Here is a 22311-nt window from a genome sequence, read left to right as displayed (position 1 = left end):
ACGGTTCCCAGCATCCCCTGACTGATAAGTGGGGGGCTCCCTGCGCCTGAACTCTACACACAACGTGCTTCCTGCTGGACGCCCCCTTTCCTTCTGGGGGTCAGGAATTTGGGCACATGCCAGGAAGAGGCTACCTACTTGACCAGCCCCCAGCAAACCCACTGGGCCCTGAGTCTCCAATGTGCATCCACCCAGGATGGTGGGGATGCGGTGGCAGAGGCAGGACCCCCCAGGCAGGTGGCAGGCAGCTCTGGGCTTCCCTGTCTCCTGACAATCAGCAGTGGCATCTGGACCCTGGGGCGACAGGGTGCAAGAAAAATTTGGCTCCAGGGAGATGAAAAACTTGGAAAGCCAACCAGTGGAAAACATTGGTCCCTTCAAATCCTGTCACTCAAGGTGTGGCCCGTGTGGACCTCTAGCACAGGAGGACCTGCTGAACGGGAACATGAACACGCCGCTGCAGGTGGGAGACACGGCCCCGAGCAGCCCTGCAGCGGCGCGCCTGGCGGCTGGGGGCCCCTCTCAGTTCCTCCGCTGAGTGTGCACCGGTGCTCGGGCTGCGTCCCCTGCGCGCCACACGCCTCCCTCCCTCTTCACTTCCTGCCCACCATCCCCTGGGGCTGGCGCACTGAGCCCGGAGTGTCTGCCTGCGGGAGGGCCTCTGGGCTCCATGCACGGTCTCTCTGTCACCCGGATCGTGGTGAGTGACCAGGACCTGGCCGAGGATCGAATCCTGTCTCCTCATCACTGTGTCCCCGCTGCCCAGGACACACTTGGTGGACAAAGGAGCGAGGAAAACAAATGACGGGAGCGCCGGGCAGGGGCGCTCAGGGGTGAAGCCGCTGGGCTGAGGCCAGCCGACTGCTTGGGGCTCCGCTCCGGCGGGTCTCGCCTGCACACCGGTCTAAGCCGCAGGCACCATCTGCACCTGGTCCCACCTCGTCCCACAAGTGCCACGTTCCCACCGCAGCCATGAGCTGGGGTGCCACCCCCGACTCCTCCCTCCTCCTAGCCCCACACCTGAACACTGGCCTGGAGTGGGTGCCCGGCCCTCCCGGGCAGCTCACCCGCCCACCTCAGCCCCTGCCTCACTGTCGGACTGGCACCCTGCCCCGCTGCCTTGGCCTCCTGTCTGGTCTCCCCACCGCTCTCTGCCACCAGGGCAGCAGCCTTCAGTCACAAAGATGGCCGTGCCCCCGCCCCGCTAGATCCTTTCAAAGGCAGCTCATGCCCTCCGGTGAAAGGCAGAACCGAACACGGCTGCACCTCACTGAACAAGAACAAGCTTGACCACTACCGTCCCCTAGATGTGCCACACTCCCCCTGCCACCCAAGCTCCCATGCAGGATGCGCCATTCAGTCCCTCCCTGCCACACGCCCACCCGATGCCCATCCTTCCTTCAGGCCCCCAGATGCCGGCCTCCCAGGACTAGGTGCTTCTCCGTACCACTTGGCACGCACGGGCCCTGGCCAGTGTCCCCTTCTCCATCAGACCGCCAGCTCTGGGGCCCAAGGCTGCGGTGACCCTTTCCCTGCCATTTGCCAGCACTGAGTAAACTCACGGTGAGCAGACTGCCCGCGGCTCTCCCGCACGAGACCCAGGGCAGCGCCGCTCTGAGCGCCCCCCTGGGGCCGGCCTCCCTCAGCAGCGCAGCCTCTAGCCTGCCCTGCGGTTGGGGCTCCCGCCTCCATCCCACGCGGGGTAGGAGCCCCACCTTGCACGCAGCCTGCCGGTGGCGGGAGAACACCTCCTCCGTTCCAGGACTTAGGCTCTCCCACCCCTTGTTCAGACCCCGCAATGTCCTGATGAGGACTCCTCCTGGGATGCAGACGCGCTCCCTGCCGCACCCACTCACGGGCTCCCACCTGGGTCTCAAGTGCTGCCTCAAAAGCAGGGGCTGAGCTGTATTAGTGCCCGGGACACTGACCCATAAAACATGTGCCACGCGTGAAACACAAGAGGGAACAATGTTCCCACCAGAAGAGCTGAATCCAAACCAGCCATGCGTTCCTTCATCAAAGATGCAGTGGAGGGGCCTCTCCAGCAGTGAGGACAGGCTCCCGGGACCCTCGCCACAGACGAACAAGACAGCCAGGCCCTGCGGGGCGCACGGCTCCCCTACCAGGCCTGCTTCAGAGGGACCCAGGGTCACAGGCCCACCACACCCACAGACACACGGGGGGCCTCTGGGCCAAGGGCCACCAGGGTACAGCAGTAAGCTCCTGCCAGTTGGTTAAAAATTCTCAATTTCTGCCCCACAATGGAAACAAAAACCAAGTGTTCTTCGGTTGATGGCTGGATAAAACACTTAAATGATCCATGCAATGGGGCGCCCCTCAGCAACAACCTACATGGATGCATCTCAGATGCGTTGGCCCAGTCAAAGAAGCCAGATGCGGAAGGCTGTGTAAGCACACACACACTTTTAAAAGCCACGTTCTGTATAAACCTATTTATATGACATTCTTGAAAAGACAAACTACAGGGATGGAAAACAGACCAGGGGCTGACAGGGGCTGGAGACCGGGGAAACGCTGACTCTAAAGGGGCACAAAGGAGCTTTTGGTGATGGAATGGCTACGTCACTGTCAAAACTCACAGATGAGCACATCAGACAGGGGCAGCCCCCTGGATACACACTTTCCCTCCCCCTCGCAAGCCTGACCACAAAGCAACGAAGTGTAACTGAAGGACTTAAGGGTGGAGAGCCATAAGGTACGCAACTTACTTTCAAATGACTCAAGAAAAAATAAACACATGCGCACGGATATAAGCCAACGTGGGAACGAGCGATGGAGCGAAGGGGCCATCTGCTGGAGGGAATTCTTTGCGTTACTCTTGCCAGCTGCTCCCACATAAAAGCCGTCGCCAACCCCACAGGCAGGCACGTCCCCAACCCTAGAGTGGCCGGCTGCGGAGAGGCGTCCAGACGGACAGGAGGGTTAGGAGTAGTGGGAAAATAAAGCAGACGGACGAGAGCCCAGACACGTCAGGACAGGGCAGCTGAGGCCCAGTCCCAAGGGGAAATCACAGTGTGGGCGCCAGCCCCCAGCCCTGGGGCACCAGCTATTTGGGCGAGAAGGAAATGGCAGACCCGTCCTAAAGGCATATGGTGAGTTTTACTTTCCGGCCACACAAATTCGATTCCAGAGTGGATCTCTAGGCTCTACACTCAATTTTAACCCACTGAGACGTGACCTAATACAGGGGATAACACCAACGCTTTCAAAGTGTGTGTGGGCAGAAGCTGAGACGTGCCCCCTTGTTTGCTTTGGGTTTGATTAGGGCGTCTAGAGCCGCGCTGGCCCAGGCGGCGGCCCCTGGCCGTGTGTGGCCCCTGGGTGCCTGAAGTATGGACACAGTGCCCCATTCTCGGGACGTAGAACGCCCACCCAATCTTACTTTTTCCCATCATTTATTACTGGCTAAAGTGACACTTCGAACACGGATACGTTGAGCTAAATATGTTTTCCCCCCACACCCAGATTCACTGAGGGAAGGGAGGAAAAGGGGTTAGAGGTAAGAGGGGGCTCCCGGTCCACCTCGAGGGCCCACAGGAACAAGGGAAGGGGGGAAGGGGAACTCCCGGCCCACTTCGAGAGCCCGTTGAAGTCTCCTCAAGACATGTTTTTAAAGTTAAATTCGTATGTTCCTTTTCATTTCTTTAAATGTGGCTACTAGAACATTTAAAATTAAGTATGTGGTAGCCTGTGATTTACAAGACTGTCCACTTTATAGTCACTCTCGATGTTTCTCTGCCCACATCCTATAAATTGTGCAGTTATCAGTGAAACCTTTCTATTAAAATTGTGCTGCAAAACTAGTAGGTGGACAGTAAGAGAAAACGCAAACGTGTGGCTCCGGCATGTTTCCCATCGGCAGCGCTGGCCTGGAAGGCACACTCGGAGCCTCCAGCAGGGGGCAGCCCTCGCCAGGCACTGCTCAGTTCTTCACAGGAGAAAGGACGGCACCGTGGCTGCGCCCACCCCTCACCGGGGGAAAGCCCACAGACCCTACATGTCTGCGATGACCAAGCCCTAGCCCTGGGTTAGGCCCCACCCGAGTAAGAGCTTTTCCCAACTTCTCCTGCTCCTCCGCCCCCAGGAGCAGAGCTCTCCTGCCCGGCCTGCGTGTGGCTTTCCGCTCACCCCGAGGCAGCGCCGGCAGCCCCTGACACAAGGCTGTCACCCATGGATGGAGTCATCAAGCTGACTGGGAGCCTGATCCTTTCCATTCTTTTTTTTTTTTAAATCCTCACCCAGTGCCATTTTTTCACTGCTTTTAGAGAGAGGAGAGAGAAACATCTACGGGTTGCCTTCTGCGTGCGCCCAGACCAGGGATCGAAACTACAGCCTAGGCACATGCCCTGACTGGGAATCGAACCCGCAACCTTTCAGTTATGAGACGACACTCCAGCCAATGGAGCCACACCCGTCAGGGCTCGATTCTTTCCAATCTTAAAAAAATAGCCAACTTCTCAAACCATCTGCAAACTAGAAGGCAGGAAAGCCTTCATTTGAAAGGACACATTCTCTCCGATTCCCGTGGATGTATTAGGAAACCAAGGACAGGACCCTGGGAATCCCAAAGTCCTAGACTCCTCAGGGAGAACAACAGATACTTGGGTGAGTTTCAAATGTCAGCTAGCGAGCCTGAGAGTCCTGACACCTCACCCAACGGACGAAGTGTCCCCACCAGCCCTGAACCTCCAGTTCCCCTGTAACTGTTTTTACCATTTAATAGACGGAACCATCTGACATTTGATTCAGAACAGAACCTGTCCCAAGCCCCCTCTCCTCACCGCGTGCCACGGGCTCCCTCTGAAGGGCAGCTGAGACACCACAAGGATATGCTTGGGGACGCACCAGACACACCTCCTTCTGTGCAGCTGCCCCAGTGGAAACCGCGCTGGCTGCAGACATGACACGTGTGTGACCACCTCAGCGCCCCCCGCAGGCGAGAACAGTCCCCACTGCCTCCTTCCAACGGCCCAGCTCCAGACCAACGCAGCTGGGAATTCTGCTCCCGCACAAAGGCCAGCGGGTGGCGACGGAAGGCTCCGCTCCCGGTTCCCGTCGGCTGTGGTGACACTGCCCGCGGACGTTACCTTGTCCAAGAGCTCTCTCGTCTCCTCGGTCAGAGGGTCGTGGGAGAACATGCAGTCGTCCCCATTGATGCAGTTCCCAGTCGTGTGGTATAACTTACACGGAAAATCACGTACGCGGCAAGTTAAGGCAAATGCTTCATCTCATGGAACCCACCCGAGGGCAGAATCCAACGTCATGCTCGAGAGATGAGGAAATGAAGCCCAGAGAGGAGAAGTGACTCGCTCAGGGTTGCTCAGGGGGTTGGCAGCAGACCCAAGGCAAGACCCCGGTTCCCAAGACTCCTGCTGCAGTGCTTCCCGCCCCACCGCGCGGCCCTCGGGGCTGCATCCTCGAAGCCCCCCTCAACAGAACGGGGAAGGTCACTGGCGGGCCCGCGGCTCCGCCGCCCATTGGAAAAGGCTTGGGAAGGGAACAGGTAATGGTATCAGGCCAGTCTCAGGAGTGTATGTTAAGAGAACACGCACTACGTGTGCCTCGGTTTCCCCATCTGCAGAACGGAACAGCAGGCCCGGCATCAGACAGACGTGAGGGTTCAGTGAGATGCAGGCGCACAGAAAGCGGACATGGTGGCGGCGGGAAGGGACAGGCACAAACGCCGCGTCACCAGCACGGAGAGGCGCCTGCCCCTTCGGTTGGAGCGTGCGTGGGCACCAAAGGATATCGTGCATGTAGGGGCAGTTCTCGGCGCGGGCACAGAACCCGGTGATGTAGAACTTGCACAGCTCCCGCTTCTTCGGGAGCTCGATGTCATGACTGAAGTTGCAGTGGTCTCCCTGGAAGAGGAGCAGTGGCCGGTCAGGCGGGGTGCGTAAGCCCCGCGTGCGCCTTCCACAGAGGGGGACACTACCCGGTCCCCACTGAAGCACAGCGGTGGCAGCGGCAGAACAAATCCCCCTGCTTCCCTCAGGGAAAGGACAGGCTTCCTCCCAACTTCACGCCTCTGCCACGGGTGTGCTCCTCTCTCTCCAGCCCTTGTCTCCCCTCCTCCCGTCTCCATTCCACTGCCGCCTCCTAACGCCTCCCTCTCCTTCCCTTCTTCCCCTTCTCTCTCTCTCTTTTCTAATATACATACACAGGTACAGCGTCCCTGGGTGCATGTTTCCCGGTATCTGCCCACCGCCATTAAATGAGAATAAAAAGTTATCTGACAGAACTATCGTTGGGTTATACTGTTTCCTAGAGAATTCTGTGGTCACTGGTCCATCTTGTGGCCCCAAATCCTGCTGGGACCTTCAAGACAGGCCTGGTTCCCACCCCTCCTTTTCTAAAAGTGTCTTAATAATTCCCTTTCCAACATTAAAGTTCAGTAACTAACCAGAATGTTACATCTTTGCATTAGCATCAACCCATAGTTGAAAACTTTAGCCAAAACAACTTCCCCCCACACCAGAAATCCCCAGGTGTGTCACGTTGCTCTGGCCCCTCAGTCCCCCTGAGAAGGCAACCAAGTCTCCTGGGCCCCATGGGCACATCTTGGTAGTCAGACAATCACTCCCACCCTTCCCGAGCATGGCCCCCAGTGAGTGGGGCCTCTGGAACATTCCCAGGGGTCCGCAGATCCTCCGAAAGGTCGCTGCCCTGCTCTGGGCAACAGGCCCTCTGGCCCCTTACCCACGTGCAGCGCCCCTCCACGAAGTATTTGCAGATGACTTTGCCTTTCTTGTCGGACTGCTGGTGGGGCTTGTCATGGTCACTCCTCCGGTAGCTTCCACCGCCGTCCTGTTAGGAACACCGGGCGTGAACGTAAAGGGGGATGAAAGGAGGGGCAGGGAGGGCCCCGTGCGGCCTAGGGGGACCCAGGCAGACAGCCTCTGAGTGAGTGAGAGCAGCAGGAGCTGGCCGGTGGGGTGACAGTGTCCCTGTGTTGGTGGGCAGCCCGTTACACCTGACACCGAGGCCACGTGGAGTCTGAGCCCCACCACACGGAGCGCCAGCCCGGGACCAGTCTGGCCATGAAGACACCCGCACGCATGCCCGTGCAGGACACACCGCCTCCTGGAGGCAGGGGCACCTCCTGTGAAGGTCTCCAGGCCTAACTGGGTGGTCACCTAGAACCATCTGCATCTTGGAGACTCATTACGAGTGACTGCAGGTGCTACACAGACATGACTTTAAAAACAGGGTCTCGCCAGCGGCACAGGCCCTGGGAGAGATGATCAGTGCTGATCAGCCCCATGGGAACGGCTGCTGGGAGCAGGGGACAGGGGCAGCCTCAGAGGACACCTCGGTAGAGAGAGAAGGAACCCAGGGTGGGAAAGAAGAGCCGACTCACGCCCATGTCGTCCTCGTAGAAGTCGTCGTCGTCGTTCACGCCGCCCTTGTGCATCCCTCCTCGGCCGCCGCCTCGCCCGCGGCCCCGGCCCATCCCTTTGCCTCGGCCTCGGGACCCCCGGCCACGGCCCCGACTTAACCCTGCAGCGGAGAGAGACGGCGCCGGCTGCTGCCTCTCCCCAGAGCCCGACGCCAGCAGCTGCCAGAGGGGAGCCCCCGCCCGTCCCCGCCCGGGCCCCCTGCCCACCTCGGCCGCGGCCGTCCTTGGACCGGCGGTACTGGTTCAGCTCCTTGGAGTAGTCGTCGTAATCGTCATCCCCCATGGGCTCCTCACACTCTCCATACTGGGGGTTCAGAAAGAAGCCGCAAAGGGAGGCGTCACATGGGGAAAAAGGAGGCCGTCCCCAACTACACATTCTGCCCCTTTTGCCTTTTTGTTTCAAGGACAACTTCAGACTCAGATCAGGTAAGCAGCCCGGGCCTCTGGCCTGCGCCCCCACCGCACGCGCCGCAGCCTGAGCAGTGGGTGGTCCTACTTCTTACAACACCCACCCCTGAGCCGAGCCATCAGGGCACCCCCGTGCACAGAGGGCGGCTGGACGGCTGTAACAAGGAACGCACAGAAAGGTCTCGCCAGCGGCAGGATAGTGAGTGTGGCAGCTCTCCTCCTCGAGAGGGCAGGTGCATGTGTATGCGTGCATGAGCGTGTGCGTGTGCATGCGGGTGTGCGTGTGCGCGCGCACACAGCAGGGTGAATAAACAGGCACCCAAATGCAAACCCTAAACATTTCAGGGCACACCCAGCAACCCTGTCTGCAGGGTCGGGAACAAAGTCACTGGGACAGCAGTGGGAGGATGATGTAATTTTCGCACTCACCGCTCGTTATCTTTACAATTTGAACAATATAAGGTTTCCTTGGTTCGAAAATCATACATGAACACGTAAGACACGTAAACCAGCCATCTCATGCTCTCTCTCCTCCCAAGTCTCACAGGCCACCCCAACAGCTCATGCAGCCCACTGGCCACCCCAGCCCCAGGCAGGAGAAAACCTTACATCCATCTCATCATCATAGAAGTCATCTTCATCCTCTGGGTGGTCTCCCATGGAGCCCCGGCCCCTGCCTCGGCTGCCCCGGCCCATGCCTCGGCCTCGGGACCCTCCGCGGCTTCCTCGGCCCCGGTAGCCCCTGCCACGGCCTCGGCTGCCTGCAGTGATTCAGAAAGCGAGCACCTGAGCGGGAGCAGAGCCCACTAGCAAGAGACTAACCCACTGTTTGCCCCTGAGGGCAACCATTTCATCCTGATCCTCCTCCTCCAAGAAGCCTTCCCAGCGTCTCCAGGCAGACTACTAGCTCCCCTGGTCCCCTGGATGGCGGTGCCTCAGTACTGTGGGCACGTGACTGCTACAGCATTCCCTCCGCCCTGTTCAATACAGCAGCCACTAGCCATATGTGGCTACTGAGCACCTGAAATGTAGCTTCCAAACTAAGAGACACTGTGACTATAAAGCACATCTGGTTTCAAAGACTTAGTGGAAAAAAAAAAGGAATGTAAAATATCACATCTGCCTATTCTGCTTACGTGTTGGAATAAGATTTAGAGTGTATTAGGTGGATAAGATATATTGTTAAAATTAATTTCGTCTCTTAGCTTTTACTCTTTAATGAGACCACTAGAAAACTTCAACTTCCACGGCGGCCTGCTCTCTCCCCCCACGGGACAGCGGGCGCTGCTACAGTCTCCCCGAGGGCAGGGCCTGTCAGGGAGGCGCCCGTGAAAGACTGCCGAAAGGAAGACGGGATGAACGGCCACTCAAATAACAGTTGGGCCTGAGGTGGGGCTAAGAACCGCTCAGCTGGAAGGTTCTGGAAGCCCCCTTGGGGTGGGTCTAAGGCCAGGCCGGGTCTCTGGCACTGTGCCCTCCTGCACCACCCTCCTAACCGCCACAGTTCAAGGTTCGGAGGTGTGGCCGCCCCATGGGCTGCAGTCACACCTGGCCAGGTGATAAGAGCCGGGAGGCTGGGGGAGGAGGCCGATGGGGGTTGGGGCAGCCCGCCATCAGGTACCCTGGCCGGGATGTGAGAAGCTGTCCCTCTCCTCTCTCCTCCGTCTCCCTGCCTCATACCAGCCTGGCTCCATCCCAACCAGGGCCTCGGCCCTGGCCTCTCTCCTCAGGTGGCTAACTCCCCCAGGCCCCACCTCTGTGCTTCTCTCTCAGCCCTGAATGACCGTGGACTTGGGGCTCGGTGGGCACTGCGCCAACCAGGACTGCTTCGCTCTGCACCAGCCCCCAGCCCCACACCAGGTCTGCTCAGACGCCCTGGAGGAGAGGAGCCGCGGGTCCCACCTCGGCCCCGGCTGCTGCCCTCCTTGGCGCGCCGGTACTGGTTCAGCTCTTTGGTGAAGTCATCGTAGTCCTCCTTGCCCATGTCCTCGTCCTCGTCGCCCTCGTAGTCCCCGTACTGCTCGCTGTCGTAGCCTTCGTACGCACTGTAGCCTTTGGTGTCCATCTTGGAGTAGGGCTTCTTGGGCATGGACGTGGCATGCGACGGGGGATACTGCTGGTGGGACTGACCGGGACAGCATGGTGAGCAGGCCCTGGGGCCGCGGGCGCAGACCACCGGCATCCCCACTGTCCCCTCAACCAACACAGCTGTCTGGGTGTCTCTGCTGTCCCTGGGGTGACGCCAGCACCCAGCCACTCTGGGAACTGGTTCGCACCACGTGAGATCTGGGTAGGAGGCCTGTATGTTTCTATTCTTCAGAAGGAGCCATGGCTCAAAAGAAAATTGAGAAACAGATCCCATGACCCCTTCTGAAGAACCAGGGAGAAAAGGAAAGGGGCTGTTTCCCAGGGATACAGAGAAATCTCATTCAGGGAGAGGGCCTGGTAGGCAAGAGGGATGCTCCTCAGTAAAAACTGTCCTGGGGCCTTGGAATTGATGACTTGCTTGGCAACCCAGCTAGGAAGCCGTTTTATTGTATTTATTTATTTTTAGTGAGAGGGAAGGGAGGGAAATAGAGGGAGAGAAACATCGTTCCATTGCCTCTCGTAAGCACCCTGACCAGGGACCAAACCTGCAACGCAGGCATGTGCCCTAACCAGGAATCGAGCCAACGACCTTTTGCTTCATGGAAAACGCCCAACCGAGCCACACTGGTCAGAGCTAGAAAGCCATTTTAAATGGTGCTTTCAAAAGGGTGCTAGTACCAAGAGATCCTGGATGAAGTTAAATATATATAAATGGAAGCCACCAAAATGTCCTTAGGCAGTGAATGGACCCACTGTGGTGCATCTGGACAACGGAGTATTTATTATTCCGCAATTAAAAGCAATGAGCTAGGGAGCTACGGAAGGACACAGTGGAACTGTAAACACATACTGCTAACTGAAAAAAGCCAAACGGAAAAGGCCAGACAGTGCATGAGCCCACCTGCCATTCTGGAAAGGGCTGAACTGCAGAGCCAGTAAAAAGACTGGTGGTTGCTATAGGAGCTCGAGGAAGGGAGGGCAGGCAGGTAAAGCAGAGGGATTCTTGGGAACTGAAACTATTTTATCTGATGGTGCGTGGTGAATGCATAACTTTATGCACTTGTCAAAACCCAAAGAACTGTAAAATCCTAACAGTAAAGGTGTGGACTAAGTAATGTGTCAATATCAGCTCATCAATTGTAACACATGTATCACTTTAATGCAAGATGTTAATAACAGGAGAATGGGGGTGTGTGTGTGGGGGGGCACCGGATTCTCTGCTTAATTTTCTGTTAACCTTAAACTGCTCTAAAAAATAGTCTATTAATTTAGCCCTGGCCCAGTAGATTGAGTGCCGGCCTGTGAACCAGGGGATCTCCACTTCGATTCCCAGTCAGGGCACAGGCCTGGGTCGCAGGCCGGGTCCCCGGTTGGGGGCGCATGAGAGGCAACCACACATTGGTGTTATTCTCCCTCTCTTTCCCCCTCCCTTCCCCTCTCTCTAAAAATAAATAAAATATTTTAAAAAATAGTCTATTTTAAAATAACCCACACTCATTATAAGAAAAAGAAAATACAAAACATGTAGACAGACTTGAGCAGATCTTAAAACATCCCAACGCCTAGTTCCCAGTTAAAGGTCATGGCGTCGCCTCCCTTCCCTGCCTCCCTCAGGTTTAAAGTCTGAATCTACGTTAGTAGATCAATGTCAGCTGTATCTTACAATAAATCATCGGTAATGAAGCATGATGCTGAGTCATAGGATACCCGGGACATATTTAAGAGCTACTTGCTTTAAAAGCATGTTTTATCAAAACTGGGAAATCTATGTTGATGTTTTTCCTTATCAGTTTCGCTGGGGGAAACAGTAAGCAAACTGAACAAATATTGAACTTTATGTTCAGGGTCAGAGCTACCGTATAATTTATTCCTGTAACCATTTTATTCTCTTGCCAATATTCCACAAAAGTCATTTCTGAAAGTGGAAAACAGTCAGCTACGACAGGGACAGACGAGCATCTTCCCTGGGGACAGGAGACACACGTCGAGGCCATGGGAGAGGAGGCCTCGCGAAGTGCCAACAGCGTGGCTTAATAGAGACCAGCCACCGACGGGGTCCAGACCCCCGTTCCCGCACCTCAGAGCTGTGCAACCTGGTGGAGGTTCCTGAGTGTCAGTTTCCCCACCTGTAAAATGGGGATCAAGAAAACACCTAGTCTCGCGGGATTAAGACCCACGACCAGTGCCTGCAGGAACGCCCGGCACAGGGCCGCGCGCTCAGTACGCACCGCAGCTTTATGCGGGGCCCTGCCCTGCAGCCACTCACCGGCGCGTACGGCGGGCTGTACTCTCTGTACTTGCGGTGCCCCTTCTCGCTGGGGCTGAAGTCCGAGTCGTCGGAGAAGTCGGAGAAGTCATCGCTGGAGGACGCGTGGCGCTGCAATGACAGAAGCGGGCTTAGCGTGCCTGCTGCCGGCAGGCCGCCCTAGAGGAGCCGCCTGGATGGGACAGGTGCGGCTGGGCTGTGCCTAAGGGCTCTGCGCGCTCCAGGGAACACCTCCCCTCGGGACATTGAGTGGCAATGGAGCATGAGCTACCAACTCTTTAAAAAAAAGGGCTCTCACCAATTTGGGGAGGAAAAACACCACCAATAAGCGTGCTCTTTGGCCTGAGGAGACAAGCGAGGCCCCTGGGGCTCTCGGCCAGGTTCAAGGCCAGGCCCCGTGAACCCTGCAGACCTACTTTGTGCTTAGATTTCCTCCTCTTCTTTGATCTCCTCTTCTCTTTCTCCCGCTCTTTCTTCCTCTTCCGCTTCAGTCTCCTGTGAGACTTCTCCTCGTCCGAATCGCTGTGGTGCTTCTCCCCCTTGTCCTTCCGGCTCCTCTCAGGGCCCCCGGAGGTATCCTGGGTCTCCTCTGCCCCATCATCTTCCAGTTCACCTTCTTCCAACTCACCATCTTCCCTACAAACCAACCCCAAAGCCAACATAAACATGGGTTTGAGAGGAGACCTCCGAGGGCTGTGGGCTGGCCAAGGCCGACAGGAACCGAGGGCCTGACTGATGGACGAGACCCGTAACCCCTGCCGGAGGCCTTGGAGGGACAGGGGGTCCACTGCCTCCTCCCAAAAGGGCGGCATCAGCCCCCAGCTACCTGCTCGGAGCTGGGGGAGAGGGGGCAGGGACTGGCCCTGCTGGAACAGTATCTTCCCAACTGCCCCCTAGGGCTAGAATTCTGAGAAGAGAAGTGACAAGGTTCCATGGCCAGATGAGTTGAGGGAATTCCCCACCTGGGGGAACCACACGCTTAATGCTGTAACAGAAGTTCCCAGAAGTCCTACAGTCAAGAAACCTGTACAACAGCTTCGGAGCCATTCCGAAATTCACCTGACCACAGACAGAGCAGCCCCCCTCCCGGGCACATGGCCTGGGGTCCCCGCTCGGCCCCAGCTACGGCTGTGTCCTGTGGGCTGAGGGTGGGAGCTGTGCACAGTGGCGGGAAGGCCATGGTCCTGAACCAGGGGCAGCCTGCTGATCCCCGGGCCCTGCCACAGGCCTGAGGACACAAACGTGCCATCACACCCGCTCGTGACCAGACTCCGGGGCCTGACCCACACCATCAGCTCCACGGCTCTAGGCTGGAGGCAGGGGGCGCTGAGGGGCGCGGAGAAGGGTCCGGCTCCAGACCCCTCTTGCGGTCCTTACCTGACAGCAGTCAGTGCCTGCAGGAGGGGTCAGCCCCCACTGCTGCGCACCCCCTTGTTTCCACCCTGACCTGCCTCACCTCTGGGGACCCTGTGGCTCAAGCCTAGATTTTCGGACTCTGTCAGCTTCCTCACGTACCACTCCAATCCCCAGCTCTCTTAAAAAACAGAAGTGCTCTTTGCGATATGACAGATGCTGCCAACAGGACTCTGAATATCTAAATATCTACAAGGTGGGGTGGGGTGGGGGGACAAAGAGGGCTAAGAAAGGAGAAGTTGGGAAAAGAACCCAATTTTTCAGCCAAACCCACAGACACAGTTCTCACAAGTACAGAAGCTGGTTTTTTAAATAAATAAATAAAATTTAAAAAATGTAAAACATTTCCAAAGTTCCTCATGCATGACACCGTGGAAGAGTATGTGAGAGGGCATAAAACAACGCCTTAGCAATTAAGTGGGACCCAGACAGAAGGCAGCCGATGAAGAGTAACGTGATCTACCCGGGACCCAGAGGGCCAATGACAAAGGGAACCAATCCAGGCAGAACAGGCCTCGGCTGCGCAAATGGGCCCTGGGCTCCGCGCGGGGACAGGCTCCTCCGGCGGCCGCCCCCGGAGGCCCCGGCTCCGTCCGGCTCTGTGGGGAAACGGCAGGCTGACCACCTCTCCCAGGGTCCTGCACGGCCCTGTCCCTGCGTCACTCCCTTTGTCTGCCTTGGTGCTGCTCCCTAAACGTCAAGACCTTCCCGAGGAGCCGTGTAAGCTCTCGTTAATCTCACTCCCAATTCAAAGAGGTCAGGTCAGCTTAAAACCCAGGTGGTCCAGCCCCACAGACACCCCCAGAGGTCAAGGGCAGCTCTCAAACACAGAAAGCAGGACACAGAACTCTCAATGTTTCAAAGGAAACGACACAGAGAGGTGACCGATGGGTGTCTCGTGTTGTTTACTCGTGAAGGGCAAGGCTGTCCTGGGCGGGCCTCACAGGAAGACGCCCAGCAAACTTTAGAGAACGCAGCATTCCTGACAAATGAGGCACCTTCCGGCTTGGGTGCGGCCCACAGAACGAGGGGTGGCACCAAGCGAAGGTCTCAGGGGAGTAAGGCAATTCTTCGGGAATGGCCTCACCCACAATAAAAGGGCCACCTGACTGGGGAAACTGGTTTTGGCGAGCTCGCCAATCCAAGGGAGAAGCTATTATTCAATGGCAAGGCCACGTCCTGCTGCCTGGAGTTGGGGAAGACTCTGGCAGAGGGGTTACTGGAGACGAGATGTGGACCCGAGGGGAACACTGGGGCGGGCCAGGGGGTCACACCTCAGGAGAAGCACCAGGAGAGACAGACAGACACACTGGAGCTGGGGAAGGCCCAGAGCCAGATCAGAGAGGTAGAGGCTGGTATCCACAAAGAAAAGCTATGAGGAGCATCACTCCTGACACTTTAGTCTGGAAAGAAAAAGCTGAGAGGGACGTGGGCATAAAGCGCCCAGAATCCCAGGACAGGGAGAGAGGGAACGCGGTGCGGCAGCAACTGCCTGGGCCCCCAGAAGTCCAGCTGAAAGCCAGAAAGCCCACGACCGCCAAGAGCAAAAGACCCTCCCGGAACAGGAGAAGCCTGCCAGAGCGGAAGGGCCAGTGTTATCATCCCCTCATTTCAACATGAGGAAAAACACGTGAAGGGACTTGTCAAGGTCAGATAGCCAGGGGTGACAAGAAGAAAAAAAGCCAGTACGGACTTGTTTCCTGACTAAGCCCACTGTCCTTTCTGATTGGGAGGACGGAAAGGGAAGGGGAGGCCACAGACATTCCTGAGCCTCTCCACTGTGCCAGGGTCCTTAGCGTCCCCTTTTCTGCACTGTCCTCACAGGAAAAGATACAAATGAGAAACCCAGCCCACACTGCAGCTGTGGTCCAGGGCCCAGACGGCTGAGCCAGGGTGGCCGGCACCCCTGACACTCCCTCCCCCGCGCCTAGCCCTGCGGCACGGCAGGGAAAGGTCTTGCCCAGCGTCAGCTGAGGCCTCCATCCCTGTCGCACAGGCTGCTTTGCATCTAACACCTGGAGGCAGGGCCGCAAAAGACCATCCACGCAACTCCAAAGCCTTCGCTGTCACCAAGAATGACGGCAGAAGAAAGCCCTTCATTCCAGAGGACTTACCATGACGGGCCCACCCCGCACAGACCTGCAACCAAAGAGCTCTCTGCATCACCTACAAACACAGCCCCCGTCACACCTGGGCTGGGGGAGGGCCTACCACAGGGCTTCTCACACAACTACAAACCGGGTGGTGAATACTTGAAACTTCGTTTCCTTAGAGTTGGGAGAAGCTGAAAAAATAAACAGGGCAAAAAGAAATTCCCTGGTGATATATGAAGGGGCCCAGGATACTGGCGGGGACACTGGGAAGGTGACACACATGACCACTGCCCACTGTCAGTGCATCTGGCCACACGCTGCTCTCAAATGCCTCAGAGCCCCGGGCCAACCTCTGGTCACCTGAGGGGAGCCCTCTGCTACCACTGGAGATCCCCTACTAAATGTCCGGCAAGAGTACGTGGTCTGTTTTCTTCAGAAAGAAAATCCAACCAACTGGGGCAGAGGGCAGAGGTCGTGTGGGCCACGGGCACAGCTGCACAGAAGGCCGTGTCCACAAAACAGCAACCAGGTTTAGGAGGTGCCACTTCACAGGCTGCCAGCAAAACCCACATCAGAGCGGGATTAAATCCTGAGGGAGTGCACTTAATAGACTGCGACATAATCCCCCAAGAAAAGCGGGAAGTCCCACTGCGCTAATCATTTCAATCCAGACCTGCCCAGACCCCTTGAGACCTGCCTGCGGGAGAAACCCTGCAGCGTCAGCCTGGGCAGGGACCCCCTTATTCCCGGAGCAGTGCCTGGGGCGGCCGCACCAGGCTGGCCTGCCAAAACCTTCGGGGGCAGGAAACCATGCCGGGAAACGACATGGAACAGGCACCTGGGAGGAACCGGGAGGAAGCCAACACCTTGCCTGGAGTCAGATCTGCCTTTCACCTCCAGAACTACGCTTTTGGGGCACTGATGTTTCCATTTGCAGACCTGGTGACAGCCAGCTCCTCCTCTCGGGTCAGGGAATAGATCTGCCCATTCTAAGGATCGCCTCGCCAGCCAACTCCACAGGACCCAGAAGCATGCTGGGCTCACCACATACTTCGGGCTTGACAACATGTTTCCAAGTAGGCGAGTCCCACCCACCAGCCTGCAGGTCTGGGCACCTGGCTTTTTTCTGCAGACCAAATAACACAACTAGCTCTCCCTCATCCCTGAGTGTGCTCTCGGTACACATAACCCCGGCCTTGGTTTCCTCACCTGCAGAATGCGGTAGCCAGAGCGCCCACCCCACGGGGCTGTGAGGTTGAAGGGGATAACGTGGATAAAGCCCTTGACATGGGGGCAGGCACCAGGTACGTACCAGACCAACAGCAGCTACCGGTTTTAAGACCCAGCTAGCAGGAAGTGTACCTCTGCACAGATAACGCCAAGTTTCTGGCTGAATGCTCACTGGGAAGCAGTTTCTCGAAGGAAAAGCAACAGCCACCTTCCCTTGGGGACCACTGCTAACAGCTGGACAACAGTCCCATTCCTCATGATCCAGCCGCGCAGGCACCACCTACTCCCACCCACCCCCGATGAAACTGACAATGGACATCGCCCCCTTCTCAGCTCACATCCAGGTTGTACCAGAAAGCAACCGAGTGGCTGAGCAGGAGGGAAAGGCACAGGGAGAGCTGGGCCCCAGGGAGAGGGGACAAAGGTGGGTTAGAGAGACAAAGCTTGGTAACATGGAAGTTCTCTAGACAACAGAGTTGGATGAACGCTGAAAGGGGCCTGGGTTTGTGGATTTACCTGTTTATGAAAAAAAAAAAAAAAAAAGAAGGAGAAGAAGAAGAAAGAGAGAGAAAATAACAAAGATGGAAACTCATGGGAGCAGTGACTATTACCTGAAGACCATGACAGCCCTCGACAAGAGGCAGCTAGGTTAACGTGAAGGTCAGGGTTATGATCATTAACGGCTCAAACTCTCAACAAATTGCCTGAGTAGGCTCTGAATGATCCATTAACTAGGAACAAAATTATAAAAATTACAAAGAAGCTCTGCCTCTTCAAATGTTTAAGGGCAGGCCTACACGCAGACGTCCAGGAGCCACGAATCCGACCCCGTGGGACGGAACAGCCCTTTATTAGACGCGTAGGCTTTCCGTGAGAAAATCGGCTCAGGGCTCGTGCCTGGGGAAGACCCCGCACCTTCCCTCGTTTAGGGTGTGAGGCAGCCCCAGGAGGGGAACCTCACTGAGGGATTTTCAGATTCAGGAAATTCTGGAAAAAACCCTCTGGGTCCTGCACATGTTTTCCAGTGTCCTTACAACCTAGGTTCATCGACCAGAAATCAAGAGCAAGTGGCTCTTCTTCTCCCCTTCACTCAGCATTCTCAGCTGTGGTCATAACCGGTTCTGTAACGTGGCCCTGTTTCCATGGCAACATGCTTACATCACGGACACCACATGGGCTGCAAGTATAGGCCAAGGACAGGAAAAGAGATGCCCAACCAGCAGCATCCCAAGCACCTCAATTCAACAGGAGCAGGAGGGCCTGCCCGGTACCAGGACACCCACTGCCAGAGTCAATGTGGGGGAAACTGGAGAAATTGGAACCCGGACTGGATATTTGATATATTAAGTCGTTACTGTTAATTTTGTTAGGTATGAATAATCATACCTAACTTAAAAAATCTTTTAAGTTAGCGCTGGCCAGTGTGGCTCAGTGGATTGAGTGCCGGCCTGTGAACCAAAGGGTCGCCAGTTCGATTCCCAGTGGAGGTACACGCCTGGGTTGTGGACCAGGTCCTCGGTTGGGGGTGCATAGGGGCAACCACACATTGATGTTTCTCTCCCTCTTTCTCCCTCCCTTCCCCTCTCTCTGACAATGAATAAATAAATAAAACCTAAAAAATAAATAAATTTTAAAAAGTTTAAAAAAAAATCTAAGTTAGAGATTCATACTGAAGAATTTACAGGTGAAATGAGGTAAGATCTAAAGCATTAAAATATGCAAGGGAGCCCTGGCTCATGTAGCTCGGTGGATGGAGCACCGGCCTGCGAACCTAAGGGTTGCTGGTTCGGTTCCCAGTCAGGGCACAGGACTGGGTTGCGGGCCGGGTCCCCAGTTGGGAATGCGTGAGAGGCAACCACACATTGATGTTTCTCTCCCTCTCTCCTACTCTCTCCCTTCCCTTTTATAAAGAAAATAAAATATGCAAGGGAGGTAGAGGTAAGTGAGAGGAACCAAAACTGGCAGACTATGTACCACTGTTGAAATTGGGTGATGGATATATGATCATGTACGATATTATTGTCTTTTCTCTCAACTATGTTAGAAAATTTCCATAAGAAGTTAAAAAAGAAAAAAGATGCCCTAAGTAGAGACCATTTCAGCAAGGGGGACAGAGCATCAAGGTCCTTAGAGGTTCATTTCCCAGCAAAGAGCTGGAGTCCTGGTGGGGGCCTCAGGCACCCCTCGCCAAGGCCTCCCCTCTCTCCTTGCGTTCCCCAGCTACAACACCTGCCTGCGTACCTCAGGGTCTCAGAAAGCCCGCGTGCAGCCCCAAGTATCCATTCTGAACACTCTGCGGCAGCACCTTCCACGCAGGCACCAGGCTGCTCAGCTCCCCACTCCTACTCCCCTCTCACCGGAACCCACTGACAAATCTGTTCGGCAGTGACTCACTCACTGTCCATTTTACAGAGAAGCTAACTGAGGCTTCGGATCAAAGCAAGCAGCAGCAGAACTGGCACCTGAGTCTAGGACTTCCTAATTCCAGGCCTAGCTCTTAACTGCTACCATTGAAACAAATGGAAGTTACCTGAAGAAGAGTAATTTATTAATCGGGCCAACTAACAAAACAATGCCTCCCCTATAATTTATAAGTGAATTGGAAAAGCTAAGACACATATACAGAAAACAAATTAAATAAAACAGTACCCCAAGAACTGCCCACGTGAGGCACTAAGACATTGGACAAGGTTCTCCAACACTCTGTGCCCCCGTTTCAGCTGTGAAGGGACGGCAGGGGTGGCCCCTGCAGGACGGATGGAGTTCTGTGGGGAGGACTTCCCGAGGCCATGTGTGTCAAGAGCTTAGCACCAACCTGGCCCCGAGGAAATGCTTCAGAGCAAAAACTAGCCCCATGCAAAGACACGAGGCCAATATGGTCCTCCCAACAATGAGTGAGGGAGATTGGAGCACTAAAAAAATTTGACCAAAGACCCTTGAGTAGTTCGGGTAATAAGGTGCACAGAAAGGCCCAAGGAGACCTAGAGGAAAACCAAATAGGACTTATCCCAAGATGGACAGAAAGCAATGAGAAGCCAAGGGAAAGAAATTCAAAGTCCCCTAAACACTAGAGGGAATGCTTCACCCCCAAGAGCACTTCTACACTGGGGTCCATCCAAACACACAAATCTCTGAAATAGACCGTTTCTGTAGAGCTTCTAACACGCTGACCAAGAAAACCCCCGGCTTGTTACAAGAACCTCACTGAGTCCAAGTGGCATAGCCTTTGCCTGGGTAGTTCTGCTTCTGCTCTCACTCCTTCTGAAAACAGCTCACGTGCTTGATAAAAGTATCTCTTTCCCGCTGCCAATCAACCTCTGAAATTTGCTTCTCAGCAACAAAGAGCTTCTTGACCTTCTCATGCCAACCGTGCTTCAGACTGCTGAGCGCTGGGAAGATGCTGGTTCACACCCAAGAACAAATGATGTCTGTCATTCCAGAGAGGAAAATCGCATCGGTCAACTTCAGTTCCATTCAACCAAGACAAACTTAATATTTTCCTCTTAAGAGACACCTGGGCCTTGGCTGGTGTGGCTCAGTGGACTGAGTGCCAGCCTGCGATTCAAGGGGTCACCGGTTCGATTCCCAGTCAGGGCACACACCTGGGTTGCGGGCCAGGTCCCCAGTTGGGGGCACATGAGAGGCAACCACACATTGATGTTTCTCTCCCTCTCTCTCTTCCTCTTTTCCCCTCCCTCTAAAAATAAATAAAATCTTTAAAAAAAAAACAAAAAAAAACCACCCTGGTCTAGGACTCCATACACCAGTGAGGAATTTCTCACGGAGAAATGCCATTGGCCCTTTGCGAGGGCACCTGACACGAAGCTCCAACAGACTAGCGGCTGCAGTTGCTCGGGCCTGTTTTCAGCCTCGATGTCTCCACTGGCCGAAAACAGCTAAGTCATCTCCTAGTTGCAGGCACTCAGCAAATCATGGCGAGATGGTTCCGCCATAGACGAACACCTGATTGCCATGCCAAGTGTGGTGCCACTGTCTTAGCCAGGGGAGCCACCTCCTGGGCTGCTACATGGCTCTACACAGCAACACAAACCGGAACAGAATGGCACCCGTCCCCTGTCGGCAGCGGCACTCCGAAGGAACGGCGAGACCTGTAATCTTCCCAGCTGGTGTAATAATGAAATGTCTCAAAACCAACTCATAATTGATGCCAAGCAAAAGCATTGTGCGCCTACTAAAATATGGCATGATTGGAGAAATAAAGTAATTTGAAACCTTAAAAAAGAAAAACTGCAATTATCTGTATACAACTATTTGTTCATTTCTGGGCACCTGTGGGCTCCTGGGTGTCACCCCCAGTTTCCCAGGGCCCAGTACAGGGCCAGGTGCAGATGGCGGGTGCTGAGGATACACCCTACACACACAGCACCAACCTCAGCACCCCATACCCTCTTTGCCAATTTCATCAACACAGACATTGGACCATTTCCCTGGAAGCAACCTGAGGTCACTGAGCGGTTTGTCTTTAGTTGCAAACTCATTCACAGTGTTTACTGGGGCCTCCTGATAGGCCAGAGGGTGACTGACGAGAAACCATCCAGACCAGTATATCAACCGAAGAGATGAGCGTGGCCTGCCAGTCGCCGTGACCCCCCACCCCCCGCTAGCCCCGCCCCGAGAGTCAGCCGACCTCTGGGGCCAAGCACTTGGTTCCTGGGACTATGCTGGTATCCCGCATGATGGCAGGGCCTGGAATCCCACAGAAACCTAAGCCCTGGTGTCTGTTAGGAAAATGAGGAGGGCAATATTCCAAGCCACCTGCAACAGACATTTAGCCAAGTGACACTTGCCTCTGAGCCCAGCTCCCATGCGGGGATGTGAGCTGCGATTCACTTCACTGGAAGCTTCAAGAGTCTCCAGTTACTTCTAATGAATGGAAATCCCTTCGATTTAAAGGCTCAAAGGCCCAGGCTGGGGCGTGTACAGCCACTAAGGAGTGGAACACAGGTCCCGGAGGGGCGGAAGCACACCCACTCTCTCTGGGGCCAACTTTACAGGGGACTCCTTCCGACCACCTCCACCACCACAGCAGTGATCGCCACAGCTGCAGGCGGGCACACCAGGTGCTCGGCACATCACACCGGTGCACGGGCCGGCACATTTTCTTTAAAGAGCCCAGGAGGAAATAAATACTGTTGGTTTGGCAGTTTTTGTCCCAACTACTCAACTGCACTGCTTAGCACAAAAGCAGGCACAGAAGACAGACAGGAGTAAGTGTGGCTGTGTCCCAATAACCTTTACTTACAATGACAGGGCGGGTGCTGGAAGCCAGCCCGCCCGATCCTGTTCTCTGTGCAGTGGGTCCCCAACTCTGACCCTGACTCCCGTCTCCTCCCTGACATTTCTCTCAGAAGTTTCCCATCACCTTCGCCATA

General features: G+C 55.5%; 1 protein-coding gene across 1 annotated transcript in view; it reads right to left on the bottom strand.

Moving 5' to 3' along the window:
• ZC3H4 (zinc finger CCCH-type containing 4) overlaps positions 1-22311 on the bottom strand; it is a 37619-nt gene that overhangs the window by 7603 nt on the left and 7705 nt on the right. Inside the window, exons 3-11 of the mRNA XM_090261307.1 lie at positions 12599-12818; positions 12183-12293; positions 9731-9953; positions 8438-8589; positions 7628-7724; positions 7382-7521; positions 6721-6828; positions 5771-5882; positions 5109-5218 (exon numbers count right to left, since the gene is read on the bottom strand). Of these exons, the coding sequence (XP_090117433.1) occupies positions 5109-5218; positions 5771-5882; positions 6721-6828; positions 7382-7521; positions 7628-7724; positions 8438-8589; positions 9731-9953; positions 12183-12293; positions 12599-12818 (1273 nt within the window). The remainder of the gene's footprint in view (positions 1-5108; positions 5219-5770; positions 5883-6720; positions 6829-7381; positions 7522-7627; positions 7725-8437; positions 8590-9730; positions 9954-12182; positions 12294-12598; positions 12819-22311) is intronic.

This window comes from Furipterus horrens, unplaced genomic scaffold (genome assembly GCF_987537825.1).
Source record: "Furipterus horrens unplaced genomic scaffold, mFurHor1.1.pri manual_scaffold_13, whole genome shotgun sequence".
Taxonomy (NCBI): Eukaryota; Metazoa; Chordata; class Mammalia; order Chiroptera; family Furipteridae; genus Furipterus; species Furipterus horrens.
The sequence above is the reverse complement of the archived record's forward strand: the minus strand, read 5'-3'. Positions and strand labels throughout refer to the sequence as shown.